The 18,724-nt window shown below is 36.7% G+C and overlaps 1 protein-coding gene across 1 annotated transcript in view; it reads left to right on the top strand.

Moving 5' to 3' along the window:
- DHX15 (DEAH-box helicase 15) overlaps nucleotides 1-18,724 on the top strand; it is a 53,482-nt gene that overhangs the window by 7,754 nt on the left and 27,004 nt on the right. The window contains exons 3-4 of the mRNA XM_061164473.1: nucleotides 4,533-4,726; nucleotides 18,461-18,620. Coding sequence (XP_061020456.1) covers nucleotides 4,533-4,726; nucleotides 18,461-18,620 — 354 coding nt within the window. The remainder of the gene's footprint in view (nucleotides 1-4,532; nucleotides 4,727-18,460; nucleotides 18,621-18,724) is intronic.

Genomic DNA, 18,724 nt, shown 5'->3' with positions numbered 1-18,724 from the left:
ATACTCTCCTACCCACTTTGAATTTGGAGTGGTACATACTTGGGGGTGCCAAGGTGAAGAGATCTGAACCATGGGAGTGATCTTTGTTTTTGTCATTTTCATTTCTGTTTTTATAGTTGTTTGCAACTATGTGAATGATACCTAGTCTTTTAAAAAAGTAGAAGAGCTAAGTAAAGTCTCTTTACTCATGACCTCCGTCCAGTAGTGTCCCCATCCTCCCCACCCCTGAACTAAACACACATATTAGTGTTGTGTTAGTAACATACTTAGGATATTTCTCAAACATGGATGAGCCCTTATTTGCTAGGCCCATGTCATAGACATCTAGGCTGTTTCTGATGGTTGTTTTGCGTGGGCTAGTATATATTTGGGATAAATTTCCAGACATTGCTGGGTCAGAGGAGGATTAATTGTAATCTTGGTACATACAACCAAATAGCTTTCCATAGGCAATAGGCAACATATCAGTTTACCCTTCCATAAGCATATATTAGAACAGATGTGGGAAACCATTAGAGTGTACTACTGAACTTTTGCCCATCTGATAGGTGGAAAGTGGTATTTCAGTGTAATTTTTAACTTGCATTCTCTTGAGAAGTGAGATAACCATATTTTCAGATGCTTGATCCTGACCTATCGGAAAATTTCTTAGATTTTACAAAAGTAGAAGTCCTTGGCTATTGTAGAAAATTTGGAAAATTCAAGAAAGTGTTGGAATGATTTTAATTATTATTCATCATGCTGAAATAATTACATTGTTTCCTACTGGCCTGTTTTTCCATGTTTATTTATCTATGATAGGTGTTCAGATTTGAGTGTACTGCATTTACAAGATAATCTTTTATTAAGGTTACATAATGACACAAATTATTAATTATTTCATGGAGACATTTTGAATACTACAATAGCAACCCAAAGTGGAAGTTTTTGTTATTTAAAAGACTGAGCTTTCGTAAATAGGATATTTCTTTTAAAGTGGAGGGAATGTAGTGTTGATGTTAGAAACCAAAACTGTTGGTTTATTTTTATCACCTTATGGAAATTTAAAGAATTAAATACATGGAAAGATATAAATCTGAACTTACTAGTTTCATGTTTTTAATAATTATTTCAGTGGTTTATGTAGTTTGTTTAATAGCACTTGTTTAATCAGCAGTTGGGTAAAGCCAGGCACTGTGTACTTTGTATTATCTCATTTTTTCAGCAGCCATGCAAGGAGGTTGTTAGTCACCATTTTACAAATGAACAAAATGAGATATAGATTTATGAGAGGTTTAGTAGGTTGCCCTAGACTACATAGTAGAAATAGTTGGGTTCAGTATTTAAAACTTTGTACCTTTGTTTCATAGCTAAAGTTATTTCATATTGCTCTTCTGGGGTCTTATATGGTTAACGTTTCAGAGATGAGCTTATTTAGAAGCAGTTAGTGGAGAAGAAGGTCAGGTGAACTCAAAACAAGAGGTTTGTGATTATTTGGATTGGTATTTGGGATTTTTTTGTTTGTTTTTAATACTTAAGATACTTGGATACTTAAGGTTGCAGGGCATTTAGGGGATTTGAAGAGAACCCTTCAAATAATTAATTTCATGAAAATACTTTTTTTGGCATACTCCTACTAAATTTTGACTCAAAACCATTAAGAATTGTCAGCCATTTTGAGTATTTTTTGTGTGTATGCCTATCAGAAAATGAAGTTCTCCAAACAAGATCTACCGTGGTTTAACTTTTGACAGAGATTCATACTGAATACTTTGCAGATTGCAATTTGGTGTGCATATACTATAGCCAAATAAAAAACTAAAGCTAATTCAGCCAGAGGGACAGCATGAGCAAGGGCATACATTTAGAAGAGAAAGCACATCCCCTGGCCAGAGTGTATAGTGTGTGTTTGGAGGGGGAGATGGGGCTGGGGAAACCAAAACTAGCTTTCTTGCTGTAGATCAAGGGGCCAACAGAACCTTTAAGTCGAAGGGAGATGACAAGGAATTTTACAAAATGTCCTGTCTAGTGAGAATGTTGATGACAGGCTTTGTAGGAAGTCATAAAAATTTGATTTTGTATAGGGTGGTAGAATGGAGAATAAAGGGCAGATTGATGACTTCTCTGTTAGTCCAGTGGTTAAGACCCCATGCTTCCACTGCAGGGAGCAATGGTTCAGTCCTGCTTAGGGAACTAAGACCTCCCATGCTGTGTATCCAGAAAAAAAAGACAGATTGGAGTTAAGGTGTTACTATTGTTGAGTAGGAGACATGGAGGGATTTTTAAGTACTTGGAGGAAGGTGAGAAGTGGTTTTGGTTTTAAATTTGTTGGATTCAGGATACCAAGAAATTAGCCATCCTTCAAGTGAAATGATAAGGTCAGGTGTAGGACTAGGGTTGGGATTGACATTTGATGTGTGTCAGAAGAATAAATAAATAAAATCACTCAGGATGATGTATAAAACAAGAAGACTGAGGGCTATGGATCAGTTTTTAGGTAGATGGTCACAAATGGAGGATGGGAAGAAGCTGAGGGAAGGGATAGCTTAGAACTGATATCTGGCTTGAGCAAGTCAGTAGCATATTTTATGATGTACTTCCCTTCTTACTGCTACTCTTAGAAATATGGATAGGTATATTGATGGAGCCAGTCTCCAAATATTGTCTAGAAACCCTTTAAAAGTTCCTGAGATTTTTTTTCAAACAAAACTTCAAGTAAAACATATATTGTAGCACATTCAAAATAGAAGCAGAGTCTGTCTTCTCTTAAGCTAGACATTAGCAATAAGCAGATCTACAACGATGTACTCTCGCTAAATTTTGTTTTTTAGGATTTACTTTCTTCATAGAAACTGTTAACGCTAACATAGAATGGGTTTTTACTGTTAAGGAATTAATGAATATTTTAACAAGCTTTCAGTTTTAATTTCCAAACACAAGGAATGTATTAGTTGTTGGGCATCCTAGATTTTTAAAAGTATAAAGAGGTCCTGAGATCAAAAGTTCAAAAACTGATGAATTAGCCAGAGTTGTTCCTATCTTATTTTTAAAGTGGGAGTAAGCTATTTGTTTCACTAGAGTGAATTTAAAAATCTGTGAATGTTCTTGCCTTGAGAGTTCTGAATTAATTTTTAATAATTTTAATTGACCAATGAGTGTTTACTTGAATTTCATTTTGTTTGATCGTATGAAGTACATTTTGCCTTTGTAGGCAGTTTGCTGAAATGAAGATACATATAAAACTTTTCTGGAAAGCCACATAAACTTTGATCTGTTGGTTTACAGGCCCAGAGATGCCCTTCTGTTTTAGTTTAGTATTTTTGATCATTTTAAGTCCTTTAAAGATGTGTGTGTTTACATTCGTAGAAAAGCAGCATAATCTCTCCTTTCCCCTTTCAGATACTTGTCAATGACAGCGGTTATCCCAAAATTGCAGAAAACCTGTCTACAAGGCAATAATAGTACAACAACCAGTGTTCTTCAAATATCTATATTTTCCATACCAAAAAAACTCCCATGTTTCCTGTAGCGTTAAAACCAGATAGACTTGAGGGCTTTGATGGAGACCCATTCTCTCTTTGTAGCAGTGGGTTCCAGTTTAGTGTAGTAAGCACTTAGATTTTTCCCATGGTTCTTTTTCAGGTAAATGGGTAGAGAAAAAACCATTAAATTAGAGGATCTCTGAGCTTCTGTTGATAATGAAACAGCCAGGAAATGCACTGTCATCATGGCAACAACCAGCTACTTATACTTGTTGGTCTCCCCCCGCCCCTTCTGTACCCTTCATTGCACTCCTTCAGGGACGTGCTGTTGTTACTTCTCTAGGTTCTGTTGAGTTTGAGATTGACAGTTAACTTTTTAAGATCTTCCTAAAATTAACCTTTAGGATGTTACCGTTGTGTGTACTTCTGAGGGGAAAAGGATAGGAGTTAGATTCTCTTGACTTAGCTTTTTTTTTTTCTTTTTAACATTTTGAATGAGTGCAGCATGTAGGATCTTAGTTCCCCAACCAGGAATAGAGCCTGTGCTCCCTGCATTGGAAGAGTGGAGTCTTAACCTCTGGGCTGCCAGGGAAATCCCTAACATAACAAATTTGAATTGAATTGAAAGATACAGCTTTATAACTACAAATAGATATGATTTCTACTTTTGTGTGCGTTACTTTGTAACTTAAATTGTTTAAGAATTTAAGTTAAAGGTTTCTTAGAATATTTTTGGGAACTAACATTTGTTATAAACTTAGAATTTTCCTAAGTTGACTTTTCCCCCCCCGTGTATAGAAAAACGCTTGGTGGTGGAACTTTGACCCCATCCAGCACATTCAGCTGAGTGTACCTGGCTCACTGAGGTGTGGTTTCCATCAGAGCCGTGTTCTCTGGGACCTTCCCCGCCTCGGAGAGCTCATGCTGTTCCAAGTTTGAGTCGTAAATAATTGTGGTGTGCCTGAATTGAATTTTGTCTTACATTATTAGAATGAGATAAAACACTTCATGTTAAACATACTCAATGTGTAGGCAGAGTAGAATTAATTTAAATGTGAAATTATTTGATAGATTCCACAGTGGTGTGTGGAGTACATGCGATCATTACCAGGACCCAAAAGAGGAGTTGCCTGTACCCAACCCAGGAGAGTGGCTGCAATGAGTGTGGCTCAGAGAGTTGCTGATGAAATGGATGTGATGTTGGGCCAGGAAGTTGGTTACTCCATTCGATTTGAAGACTGCAGTAGTGCAAAAACCATTCTTAAGTAAGTACTGTCTTTAAAAATGGACACTCTTTCCCCTCTGCTTTTAGTTTTCTGCCACCAGATAGCAGACATTGCTAGTGGAGTCTCAGGTTATCCAGATTTAGAATAATCCAGATTAAACCTTCTTATGCTTACTAGATGACTTTTAATATGGATTCTTTTTTATTAGTAATATATATAGCTGTTCAGTAGACAGTGAAGTTCACAGGTCAGATTTTAGTTACTTGGTGCTATATCTTAGGTGAAGTGTATCATTTAAATATGACAGAAAGATAGATGATATATCTTAGTAGAGGAAAAATGTTTTTAGAAAGAAGGATGTGTGGGAAGGGATATGATTTATTTGGGGTAGAGGGCTTTTAATACTAATTACACAGGTGTTACCATGGATGTGTTTTGCACTAAAAGGAGCAGTCTCTTGTAATATACTCTTACTAGAGTCTCCCCAAAACCTCTTTGTTACACTGTATTGAGCTTCTTTCTAATATGATTGACAACCATATTGAGCTTCTTTGTAATACTTTTCACACTTGCATTCAGCATAAGTAGTGTGGTGTTTGTTGCCTGATGGTAATTCTTTTGAAAATCTTTTGTTTATTCTGTGTGTATGTGTATGATAGTTCATTTGTTTTTTTAAAATGAGTTCTTTGTCTTGATACCGTCTTCTCCCTGAGGTTGTTTTTAAAAGACAGTGGTGGGTGGGATGTTACACAGACAGTGATAGGAGTCTTTGATGGCAGAGGTACCTACAGTGTTAGAGGGGAAGCTGTGTATCTTACAGAAAACTTCAAATGTGTGTAAAAGTAGAATAATGCTCTAATGAACTCATTTTTATTTGTCTTGCATTTTCAAAGTTGACTCATCTTGTTTCGTCCATATCTCAACCCACTTCTGTGTCCCCCAAAATGTGAAGCAGATCCTAGGCATCATATACTTTTGATCTGTAAATACTTCAGTGCATCTGTCTCAAAAATAAGATTTCTCTAAATGTAACTGTGCTATCACAACTTAAAATTTTTTTCCATAATCAAAACCTTGTTACCTTTCAAATTCCATCTCAGTTTCTTCTAATTTCTTCGATTTATTGTTTTATTATGATTTCCAAATAATTGCTTTATTAATTAGTTTCAATTAATAGCAGTTGAACTTAAGTGTTTACTTCAGTCAGCTTGTCTTTATGACTTTATGAGGTGTGTTTTTGACTTAAACCTTAATCTTTTTGAATAAATCTTTAGTGATAGTCATGGTGTTTATCAGTTGTAAATACAGTATAATTGACAAAAGTGTTACATAAAATCTGAACTTATTTTTTATTACTTTACAATTAGATAATGTCAAGGAATTGAGGATAATAAAGTGCAGATTTTGCTCACCTTTAGGAGAAACAATAACATGACATTTGATTTACTGTGCGTTGAATTTTTCTTTTTTCTTTTTTTTTTTTTAAGTAAGCCATAGTTGAGCAGGGAGAGCAGAATTTAGGAATTGGGAGATGAGAAAGTTACATGCAATGTTAGGGCAAAATGTGTAAATGTTTATAGTAGAAAGTGGTAGGCTTTCAAAAGACTCATGCTTCTGAAAGATTTTGGTTCAGTTAATAGGAAATGAAGGACAACAGATTTGAGAGCTCTATCTCTGGCATTGTGATGTTTTCTATGGAATGGTTTCTAGAGGCTTTATTTAAATTTAAAAAGAAACCTTAATTCTTATAGGGTAAGCTTATGGGAATTTCTCCTGGAATCTTCTGAAGAGCTAGAAGGTAACCTAGTATTGTCTTTAAGTGATAACACATCCTATTAGTATGGAGTAAGTGGTAGTTTTAACTAATGGAAGTGCTTTATTAAGTGCAATGTCTTATGAATCCCTAGATATATTTTGTGAAGTCATCTATCAACTCCTTTCTTGAGAACCCAGATGTTCAAAATAGCTAAAACTTAATGAGAATTAGTTACATAGTTAATTGGGTAGGAAGAGTGAATACATCAGACAACTATTTGAGCCCTCCATTAACTGTTCTCATGTGTAATATAAAATGCCTATGGATCTACTTTGTAGCCAGAAGAAGCCTTTAATTTTCACCACCGAAGGATGGTAAAGAGGACTAACTCATAAAGATTCTGTTTGAGGAGCCGAGAATTTAACCATGTCCTTCCTGATGTATTGTGTGCACTACGTAAATACTGGTTTACTAATTAATTTGTTTGAGACTACTTTAGCTTCATCTTTATACAGCTATTGGTCCAAAGATAGTTTCTTCAGTGTTTGGGACACATATGTGTCTGCATTCTAGGTCTTAATATTGCTCTGTTTAGAGGATTGGATCTAGTGTAAATTTGTGCACACTGTGTTAGACTAGCCTTAAATAGCTATCCAGTCCCAGTAGGCAAGTTACTTTTCAAAACCACCGCTGCTAACAGGTTTTTATAATTCGTTGTGTGTTTGCCTGCTCCCATCTTTTGTGTGTATGTTCCTTTGGCCATCTTGGAATGGAAGTTATTGGTGGCGGGGTACCTCAATGAGGTAGTTAAAATATTTAATATTTACATTATTACTTTGGTAGCTAATTTCACTATTATTTTAGGTGATATGCTTCCTTTTTGTTGTTTTCTCAAACTACAAAATTACTGAGAGATCGTAATACTGAGGGAACCTAGTAACTTCAACTTAGGCAAGTGATGCTTAGTTATTTATTCAGTCAGCTAATAAGAGTACCTTCTGTGTGTTGGGCAGTGCTAGGTATAGTAGTAAAACTAAAACTGGCCCCGTCAACATAAAGCAAATACACAGTAAATATAAAATTTCAAATTGTGGTTAGGCTATGAAAGAATTTTGGAGTGTATTTGAAAGCATGATTTGAGAATTCACTTGAGGCTGGAAAAGAGAAGGCAGAATTTCAGTCAAGAACTGAAGTAAAAGTAATGGTTTGTCAGGAATAGCAATAGGGGTACAGACTTTTTAGGCACATGGAACATCATTTTTTAAAACCCTTTTTTTCTGCAGGGAAAAAAAAAAACATACTTTTTGCTTGAAGCCACTATAGCCTTCATGTTACTTCATGTTACTTACACTGATTTGTGTGAGTCAGCATTTCTAAGGCAGATCAGTTTTGAGATGGTTCAGGACTGGTTTATAGACAGTACGGGTAATCAAAGATTGGTTTGATTCTTTTTCTTAACCTGATTGGAACATAAACCCATTGGGAAGGGAGTTTGTATCTGTATACGTGTGCATGAATCCTTTTTTTTTTTTGTTAAATATGACTTGGAAGGGGCAGCAGAGGAGTGTGAAAATTAGTCACTACAATGTAGACTACCAGTGAACATAATTGTGGAAAGGGTAGAGTTTTCACAGAAGGACATTTTCCCTGATTGTTTAAACTTGCCTTGGCGGAGAAGGTACAGTGATAGGTTGATTTGATGTATGTAATTTGCCTTTTATTTTGAATCGTTTGGTTTTGAGTATCAGTTTCATTTCAGTTTTGGAATTTGTCAGAAGGCTAAGAACTCAATCTGGGATAATGTGTATGAAGCAGAAAGTGTTGCAGCTCTCTCTTGGAGGATACATGATCTTAGCTCTGTAAGAGTAGATAAGCATCTTGAGATGTTTATCTTTTATGTAACTTAAGGACAAGCTGCTGGAAAATCAGGAATAATTAAGATAGGACATAGTCTAAATCTAATTGAGTGATGAGGGAAATAAACAGCCTGAGTTTTAAGATGTGATAAACCCTTTGTAAAACCTGAGGGAGAGATGTTTTGAACAAACCAGCTAAAGAAGTACTATTTCAGAGAGCATGGCTCAGAAACTTGGGGAATTTTTTAATTTCCAAAAGGCAGTCGAGGTGAGAAGATGAAAGAGAATCTAAAAGTACATAACAAATATAAGAGCCTAGTATAACAGAACCTCTAAGGTTGCTACTTGGGGAGGATTTACCAGCCATTGCCATAGCAGATTCTTTGGGACCTCAGGAAACTGAAGGACCAGCTGCATGACTACTTAGAGTTTCCAGAGTGGAATTCTAACAAGGCAGTCTTGTTCTAAAAACTTGAGAAAAGAATCAAAAGGAAATAGATTGTAGAGCACAGACTCTAGGATCATAGTGCCTAGTTGTGTCCTGGTTCTGCCACTTACTGGCTGTGATTTTGTCCACCTTAATTAACCTCCTTGAGCTTACTGCTTTTTCAGTAGATGGAGCTGACAATAACAGCTACATCTTAGGAGGATTGTTCTCAGGTCAAATATGTAATTTGTGTGTGTCCCTTAGAATGTTACCTGTAACACAGCAAGTGCTAAGTCAACATTTCTTCTCTTGCTGCTGCTGCTGGTGGTGGTAGATTTTCACTGTGAGAAATTATTGTATTTTAATTAACCAGCTAACCTGGTTAATTTAAAATGGACTTAAAAAGCTAATTTAATAAAGTCCCTTTTAATACAGTATTTGAACTACAATTTGGGGGGTTTAGCTTGAATTAAACATTGATATTACTTGTCAATATGAAATGAATGAATGAATCTAAATATTCTTTTAGGGCTGAACGTAAGATGTGGAAGCAGATCTGGTCTTTAGAGATTATTGATTATATAAACATCAATTATAAACTAATTTATCGAGCATCTGTTGTATGGTGGGCTTTGTTCTAATTCAAGTGTATCTCTGAATTAGGGAAAGGTAGTTTTACTGGATCTTCAGAAAGGAGTAGATGTAAAGAATAAATGTGGTTATTTACCACTTCAGCAGTTCCTGTTATAGAAACTAAAAAAATCACTGTTGTCACCGTAGAAAAAATTCTGTTGACTTTTAATTCATACAAAGCTAACTTGGTTTCCTAAATTAGGTCTGCATACAGTATTACATTTAACCTTTGTGTAAACACAAAGTGTTTAAAGCACTAGCAAGGGATTGGTTGGAGAAGTCTCTCTTTGTTTATAGTGCCAACATCTTTTAAGAAAATACTCAGAACATGCATGTCCATCCTAGCTTTCTGTAAATTCTGTTGTAAAGACAAGAGATCATTTCTTTCAGAAGGTATGGACATGTGAGAGATGAGCAGTGTGTTCTAAAAAACAATGTAGTTTCCTCGTGTGCTCAGTGGCTCAGTGGTATCCAACTCTTTGCAACCCCGTGAACCGTAGCCTGCCAGGCTCCTCCGTCCATGGGATTTTCCAGGCAAGGGTAGTAGAGTGGGTTGCCATATCGTTTCCTTATTTCCCAATAATTTCTTAAGTGTTTCTTTTGCTTGATTAGATCTCTAACTCTGAAACATATCAAATGTATTTTGGCTGTTTGCCAAAATAAAGCTGTATGCTTAGGCTGCTGATCTTCAGCATGTAAGTTAATAACTGCTGCTGCCAAGTCGCTTCAGTCATGTCCGACTGTGCGACCCCATAGACGGCAGCCCACGAGGCTTCCCCGTCCCTGGCTATGTATTTGATAAATAAGATGTGATGTTTTCTGTTTGGCTTTTTTTAAATTGCATTAAAACATTTTAGATTCCAAATTATTCAGAGTACTATATGGTACCTTTCCATGTGACTGTTTACATTTAGTAGTAGTTTGTTCTCATTGTAACCAATATAATGCTGTATATAGTGTTGTGGTTATAGTTAGATTCGTGTTACTCATTCTGGGTAATGCTTTTGCTGAGAATGTTAGACTTCAACCTGTATAAATCTTTATCCCTTTACAAATGAAAGGAGCATTATGTATGAACTATGTCAGTGTCGTTGACTCTTCTCTGAGTTGATAGAGGACGTATGCTATGAAGCAGTTAAGGTAGTTTGAATGTCACATGAATTGTGTAGATTATTTCACAGAAGAGGAAGTACTTCATTTGAGCTGAGAAGGATGGAGAGACCTAGATAGGCAAGTTAACTACGTGGATAAGTTGGATTTTAAGTAGAGTAGACATTCTCATGCTGCTTTGGTTTATAGCATGCTTACTGTCAGGAGTTTCTCATGGCACTCTAGGCCTAGAGAAATAACTCAAAATTCTAATAAGAATTTATGTTCTAACAACTTAATAGCCCATTAAACAGATATTGGACATTGAAAGAAAAAGCTGAATAATTGATTTCACTCTTACTTACCATTATTTGATAATGTGATGTCTTTGCTGTCAGAACACAGCAGTTTCTTACGCCTCCGAGTCAGATTGGATGCTGCCACCTGTATTTTTCTACACAGTGATGTAAACCTAGATTGCGCTAGGGGGTTGTATGTGAGCTGTATAAGTTAGACATGAGTCTGGGAATAGCCAGATCACTTGAAAGAGCTGTGTTAGTTGCTCAGTCGTGTCCAGCTCTTTGTGATCCCATGGACTGTAGTCCCCCAGGCTCTGTCCATGAGATTCTCCAGGCAAAAGAATACTGGAGTGGATTGCCATTCCGTTCTTTAGGGATCTTCCCAATCCAGGGATCGAACCCAGGTCTCCCACTTGACATGCAGATTCTTTACCGTCTGAGCCACCTGATAAATGCAAGCTGTTTGAGCCTTGTCATTTGTCTGTTCCTTACTGTTGTCATTCAGAGAAGTATTCTGCTGATAGGGGCTTCATAGGGGCTTTAAACAAAAATAAGTTACATGTAGAAAATTGCATTAAGTACTACTTGTGGTCATGGTCTCTTTCAGAAGTCTTGATCCATTATAAAAGTTTGAGGAAATTACCACACACAAACCTGTTTGTGTAGGCGCTTTATTGTGGGTAGCTTTTCTCTAATAGAGACGTCACTTGACTGGATTGTAGTGGATTTGTCTAAAAACTTAATGGTAAATAGAAATTTTATGTGAACTTTAAGCATTTTATTTTAACCTAAAACTTACACATTAATTTATCAATCTGTTAATGTAGAACCAACACCATTTCCTTGAATGTGGGCCCTTTGTAGTTCCGTTACTTAGTAAATGTCTAGTTCTTAAAGTGAGATTAAACTGAGACACTTGCAGAATACACGGGTGTTGCTTTTCTGGAGTTTTAAGAGTTCAGTCTTCTGGAATTCCCCTTTCACTCCTCTATAGTTACCTCACATTTGATGGTTTTTTGTATGTGATTTATCTTTTTCAAACTTTTCTGAAGCGTATAACTTAGGATATGTACATACAACTCTCTTTTCTGCCCTAAAAGGTTATCATTGTGTAATATACGATTGTGTTGGCCCAGTTGGTAGGGGCAGAAGTGTGGCTATATTCTAATATGTTTGTAGAGTAAAATTGATTTTCCCAAGGATTCATTCACTAGGTGAAGGTTAGTTAAGAGTGTAGTGTACAGTTCAACTGTATTGAATACTTACCAAGTGCCGGGCAGTTGGTGCACTTAGGTGGTTTATTATATGTTGTGTTTATTTAATTTGAATGATAGCTATTGTATTCTCATTTTTCAAATGGAGCGTTAGAAGAAGTTGAACTTGTTTAAGAAAGTTCCAGTAAGAAAGCAGGGACTTGACCAAGGTTTGTCTTGCAAACCATAAGGATATGTCCTTAACCACTGTATATGTTGTTAATTCCTCTCTATCCTCATTCTTCAGCTCCATAGAATTATTTATGTGTAAGTATTTGTAAGGTAGTAAATCTAATTACTTGGATTGTACTAGTTCTGTGAAATAGATACCAGGAATTTCTTTTGGTCATGCTGAGCAAATTTTGGATCCTCTAGAAACAGTTTTGATTTATCTGCATGTTTAGTCAAGCCAGAATAAAGCCTGTACTTTGAAAGGTAACCAGAATCCTAACAGGAGTGGAATAGCAGCTCATAACTAGGATTTTCAGAACATATTAAACTTCAGCTTTAATAGTAGGGCTGGTTCAAGACATATGGCTGCTAATTTCACTTATATTTTTCCTGGAGATTGTTCTACAACAGTGTAAAGTTGCTTCATTTGTTTTAATGGCTGCATAGTTTAATTCCTTAGGTGGGCAGAATTTACAGTTTCTTTTATTAAAATCAGTTGGTGTCCTTAGTATTCTCTTATAATCTTGTACACATTTTTTCACACATGTTCAGGTGAATATATCTATGAAATGAGTTTCTTAAAAATGAAACTGGTTGGGTCAGAGGGTGTGTTGGAGTTTTATTAGCTGTTGCCATGTTTTAGCTACTCTGACTAAGGGATGAGCAAGTGAGTATCTGTTTCTATGGCCTTGCCAACACTTTGTTCTGGACCCTTTTTATTTTTGTCTATATTGTAAGTTAAAAAGTGAGATCTCATTATGATTTTAATTTACATTTCTTTTATATGAAATTTAGTATCTTTACATGTACTTAGGAGCCATTTGTATTTCTTTTTGGAATCTAAGATGCTTTTCTCAGCTTTTCAGACATTGCTACCTGGTTGACAGTCATTTTGATGGTGCTGTTTTAAAATGCATATCATAAACAAGGTCCTACTGTATAGCACAGAGAACTATATTCAATATCCTATGGTAAACCATAATGGAGAATATATATTTTAAAAGTATATATAAGTGAATCACTTTACTGTGCAGCAGAATAAGCATAACATTGTAAATCAGCTATGTGTCTGTCAGTCGCTCACTCGTGTCTGACTCTTTGCGATCCCATGGACTGTAGCTCGCCAGGGTCCTCTGTCTATGAAATTCTCCAGGCAAGAATACTGGAGTGGGAAACTATTTCCTTCTTCAGGAGATCTTCCCGATCCAGGGATTGAACCTGGGTCTCCTTCAATGCACGCGGATGCTTTTACCGTCTGAGCTCCTTCAGTTCAGTTCAGTCGCTCAATCGTGTCTGACTCTTTACAACCCCATGAACCGCAGCACACCAGGCCTCCCTGTCTATCACCAACTCCCAGAGTTTACCCAAACTCATGTCCATTGAGTCGGTGATACCATCTAACCATCTCATCCTCTGTCATCCCCTTCTCCTCCTGTCTTCAATCTTTCCCAACATCAGGGTCTTTTCAAATGAGTCAGCTCTTTGCATCAGGTGGCCAAAGTATTGGAGCTTCAGCTTCAACATCAGTCCTTCCAGTGAATATCCAGGACTGATTTCCTTCAGAATGGACTGGTTGGATCTCCTTACTGTCCAAGGGACTCTCAAGAGTCTTCTCCAACACCACAATTCAAAAGCATGAATTCTTTGGTGCTCACCTTTCTTTATAGTCCAGCTCTCACATCCATACAGATAGCCTTGACCAGACAGACCTTTGTTGGAAAGTAATGTCTCTGCTTTTTAATATGCTGTCTAGGTTGGTCATAACTTTCCTTCCAAGGAGTAAGCATCTTTTAATTTCTTGGCTGCAGTCACCATCTGCAGTGATTTTGGAGCCCCCAAAAAATGAAGTCAGCCACTGTTTCCACTGTTTCCCCATCTGTTTGTCATGAAACGATGAGCTCCTAGGGAAGCCCTAAATTGACTATACTTCAATTTAAAAGATCATGAGTGGAAAAAATAATAATTTTTTAAATACCATTGCAGTTTTAGACAGTGAATTTTAAATCACTGCAACTAGGCTCAAACACATCTTTATTAATAAATTTTTGCCTACAAGAAGTAAGTTTGTTTATTCCTGTAGTGTAAAAAAAAAATCCATGCTTCAACTCTTGGAAAGCACTTTTTGCCTCCTTGCTGGGTGGGAGCATTTTCCCTGTAAGAAGTTGTCAAGATGCTTGAAGAAGTGCTGGTCGGTTGGTGAGAAGTCAGGTGAATATGGCGGATGAGACAAGACTTCGTAGACCAATTTGTTTGACTTTTGAAGTGTTGGTTGTGCAACTGCAGTCGAACGTTGTTGTGGCAAAGAATTGGGCCTTTTCTGTTGACTAATGGTTGCAGGCATTGCAGTTTTCAGTGCATCTTATTGAGTTGCCAAGCATACTTCTCAGACGGTATCGTCAGGATTCAGAAGGCTGTAGTGGATCAGATGGGCAGAGACCAAACAGTGGCCGTGAACTTTTTTGGTACAAATTTGGCTTTGGGAAGTGATTTGGAGCTGCTACTTGGTCTAACCACTGAGCTAGTCTTTGGTGGTTATAGTATAAAATCCACTTTTTGTCGCACATTGCAAATGATTGAGAAATGGTTTGCTGTTGTTGCATAGAATAAGAGAAAACAACACTTCAGAACGACAGTGTTTTTGATTTGTGGTCAGCTCATGAGGTACCCATTTACCGAGCGTTTTCAGCAAACCTTTCCAGTTTGCTTCAAATGCTGAACGACCATAGAATGGTCATAGTTGAGTTCTTCGACAGCTTCTCATCTAGTTATGAGAGGATCATCTTCAGTGATTACTCTCATTTGGTCGTTATCAATTTCCGATGGCCAGCCCCCGTGCTCCTCGTCATCAAGGCTTCGTCTCCTTTGCAGAACTACTTGAACCGCTACTGCACTATGCGTTCTTCAGCGGTTCCTGGGTGAAACACATTGTTGATGTTGCAAGTTGTCTTCGCAGCTCTACAACCCATTTTGAATTTGAATAAAAAATTGCTTGAATTTGCTTTTTGTCTAACTTCATTTCTGTAGTCTAAATATAAAACAAACAGTAATAAGTCAGATGGTAAAGAATCTGCCTGCAGTGCAGGAGACTCGGGTTGGATACCTGGGGGTCAGGAAGGTCCCCTGGAGAAGGGAATGGCTACCCACTCCAGTATCCTTGCCTAGAGAAATCCATGGATGGGAGAGCCGGTGTGCTGTAGTTCATGGGGTCACAAAGTGTCACGACTGAGTGACTAACAGTTTTCTGTAGTTTAGCAAGCATCAAAATGTGAAAATGTGAAAGCAAACACAGGTTGCTATCTATGCAAATTTTTTGATCAAGTAGATCCCAAGTGAGGCCAGTTCTGTATTTCTAACAAGTTCCTAGATGATACTGATGACTTTTTAAGCTTATTTTCCCAAGACAGAGAAACATTGTGGATAATAGGAAACCTAGTAAAATGTAGAGTTTGGCTGTCCTGGGAAATTTTGGTTACTAGTCCATTAATAAAACTTCAAAATTATATAATTACAGCTTATTATTGTGGCGCCCTATTTTTATGGCTCACCCCTTAGTCTGGGTAAATATTTAATTGCTACTATGAAAGGTAGAAAAAGATCTGGGTAAAAGAAAATAGTTAGGGCTATCAGAACCTGCTTCTGCCCTTTTTGTATTCTATCGGTGTTACTTTGGTTTTTTGGGAAAGGGTTTCATATATTTAGCAAATCATCAGGTGATAGCTTTCTACTTTCTATTTCTGGGCTTGTTTAAAGTTTTTCTTCGTTGTGCACGAGAGCTTTCTCTAGTTGTGGTGAGTAAGGGCTGCCCTTCGTTGCCGTGCTCTGGCTTCTCGTTGCCGTTGCTTCTCGTCGTGGAGCAAGGGCTCTAGGGTGTTCAGGCTTCAGTAGTTGCGCTTTTTGGGCTCTGAGCACAGGCTCACTAGTTGTGCTTGGGTTTATTTGCCCCTGGGCGTATGGAATCTTCCCAGACCAGAAATCAAACCTGTGTTCCCTACGTTGACAGGCGAGTTCTCAATCTTTGGATCACCAGGAAAGTCGTGGGACTTTGAGGAGAGGATGTCTGTGTCTGAGGGGCCTGGGATTGGGAATCGGTATACTGATACCTAGTCTTAGTAGTCTATTCCACTGATTTGAAAGCCCTGGAAAAGTTAACTGCTAATACTCCCTGGGAAAGCAGCAAATTTAATTATGTTAATTCTGATTCTAGAATCTGGAAGTCTGAGAATTTGGGTTTAGTTGACCATTTAACTTGGTACAGGTGATAATGGATAATTGTTAATAAAAGAGCAAATAATAGTTCATTAATCTAATTATAGCTATAAGCTGCCATCTTTAATCGTTCCCCTCTTCTCAGAAAAATATGAAAGAATGAGTATTTGGGTCAGCTCTGCTTTTGGATGCCATCATCACGTGGTGGTCTGAAGCTTATTGAGGAAAAATCAAAATAAAGGGGTATTGTTTTTTAAGGGGGTTTTCAAGTGAAAGTTCGATGCTTAGTGACTTTTTAATCACAATTTAATATGTGACATTAGAATGCATTTTACAGTGTTGAGGGTCTTACAGGTGGAAGTTAGGTGGTTGTCAATGATTGAACTTGATCTAGCTGTACATTTCATCACTTCACATAAATAATACGTATGTCTGGAACTACATATGTTGAGTTCATTTGTTAATTACAGTATTTTCAAAAATACTACACTAAAATTCCATGTTGAATTGAGTAGGCTTGGAAACTGAGTAACAGGGTATAAAGTTGGTAGTGTTAAAGCAGATATTGTTCAAAGAGTGACCAATCCATGTTTTTTGCCTTGCAAAGCAAAAGATGGAGTATTGCTGAAACTAAGGAAATTATCCACAAGTAGATGAAAGTGTGTTAATGTTCTGCTACTGAGATAATGTGCACAAGGACTGCCTAGCTTGTGTCAGTAATAACACCTGCAGGCAGGAGAAATTACCAAGTGTCCTCATAGATCAAGATATTTCAAAACATCTAGAGACTAGAGTAGTTGATTCATGCACTGTGGTTAAGGCATTGAGACATAGTTTAATTGGCTCTGTTTTTGCTTTCATGGTCTTAATATAAAATAATCTTGCAGGTAGTGCTGTGCCAATGTCAAGAATGTGATCGTTTCCTTTTTAAAATAGGACCAAAGAAGAAAGAAGTATAAAATATATCAAGTAAAGATGTATTTCTTTGCCAAAAGTCTTAATTTACAACTAAGTTTAGGCAGAATAAAGAGAAGGGTTCACTTGGGTTATACACTGTCATTTTGTTGAACTCAGTGCTTCAACAGATGGTTTTGGCTAAAAATACAAAGTTGGTCCTTGAAAGATTAGATTAATTTGTGAAAAATAGAGCCAGAATGGTGAAGTCATAAATGATGGCTTCAGATTTTTATACTTGTTTTAATTATGTAAATAAAACCATGGATTTGTATTTAACTGGATGGCCTGTAACTTCAGTGTTTGCAAGCAGACTTCATTTTGTCCAAGTGCCAAATGCAGGATGTTTTGTATTAGTGACAGTAGCAGCCAGAATGGAACAGACAGGAGATTCACTGACCATACAAATCATTCTTCAAATCATCCTTCATCTGAGTGCCTGGATTCTGTATTAGCTGTCTTCTCTCAAACGATCCCTAAACCTAGTTTTCCTCTTTGGTTCATTGATACAGATAATGCTGTATGCCTTGTTTTTTCCGTAATTTATCAGCATTTCCACAGCATAATGTTGCTCCTTATTCCATGAATGTATTCCTTTTTCTGATTCTTTACCATCATTTGATTGAATTAGAGCTGAGGAAAAAAAGATGGTAGACTCATGCTCTCTCAGCCCTTTTGAACCTGTTAGCTTAAGTGGGAAGTTAGTGCAGTTTTAAAGAAATACAACATTTTAGTGCTGTAATGTGATAAAGCAATTTAAAATGGTTTCTTGGTTTTTTTTTTCAAGTTGAACATTTTAAATTTTATTTTAAGAAATTTATTTAAGTGACCATTTTCACTTTGGTATTTGTGTGAAATGTGTTTAATTCTGTTATCAGATTAACATTGTTTCTCAGTGCATTTTGGTATTAGAATAGTTTCATTTGACAGAATTTGATAATGTATAACTTGTTTGATACATTTACTAAAAAGTTTTTCTGGAAGCTTGATTTTGTAATTGATTATGAAATAATAACACATTTGTTTTGGACAAGGGTTTAATTTATATTTATCTGATGTCTTTGCATTTCGTATTTATGTCTTGAACTTTAAACACACTAAATAACCAACATGTTATTTGTCAATATAGGTATATGACTGATGGGATGCTACTTCGTGAAGCAATGAATGACCCTCTCTTGGAGCGTTATGGTGTAATAATTCTTGATGAGGCTCATGAAAGGACATTGGCTACAGATATTCTCATGGGTGTTCTGAAGGAGGTTGTTAGACAGAGATCAGATTTAAAGGTGAATTAGTTTATTTGTTTGGTTCTTTTTAAAAATCCTATAGGTGAAAATATATATATATATGTATTTAAAAGGGAGTACATGCTGATCACTACAACTACAAA

This window comes from Dama dama, chromosome 17, assembly GCF_033118175.1.
Source record: "Dama dama isolate Ldn47 chromosome 17, ASM3311817v1, whole genome shotgun sequence".
Classification (NCBI taxonomy): domain Eukaryota; kingdom Metazoa; phylum Chordata; class Mammalia; order Artiodactyla; family Cervidae; genus Dama; species Dama dama.
The sequence above is the reverse complement of the archived record's forward strand: the minus strand, read 5'-3'. Positions and strand labels throughout refer to the sequence as shown.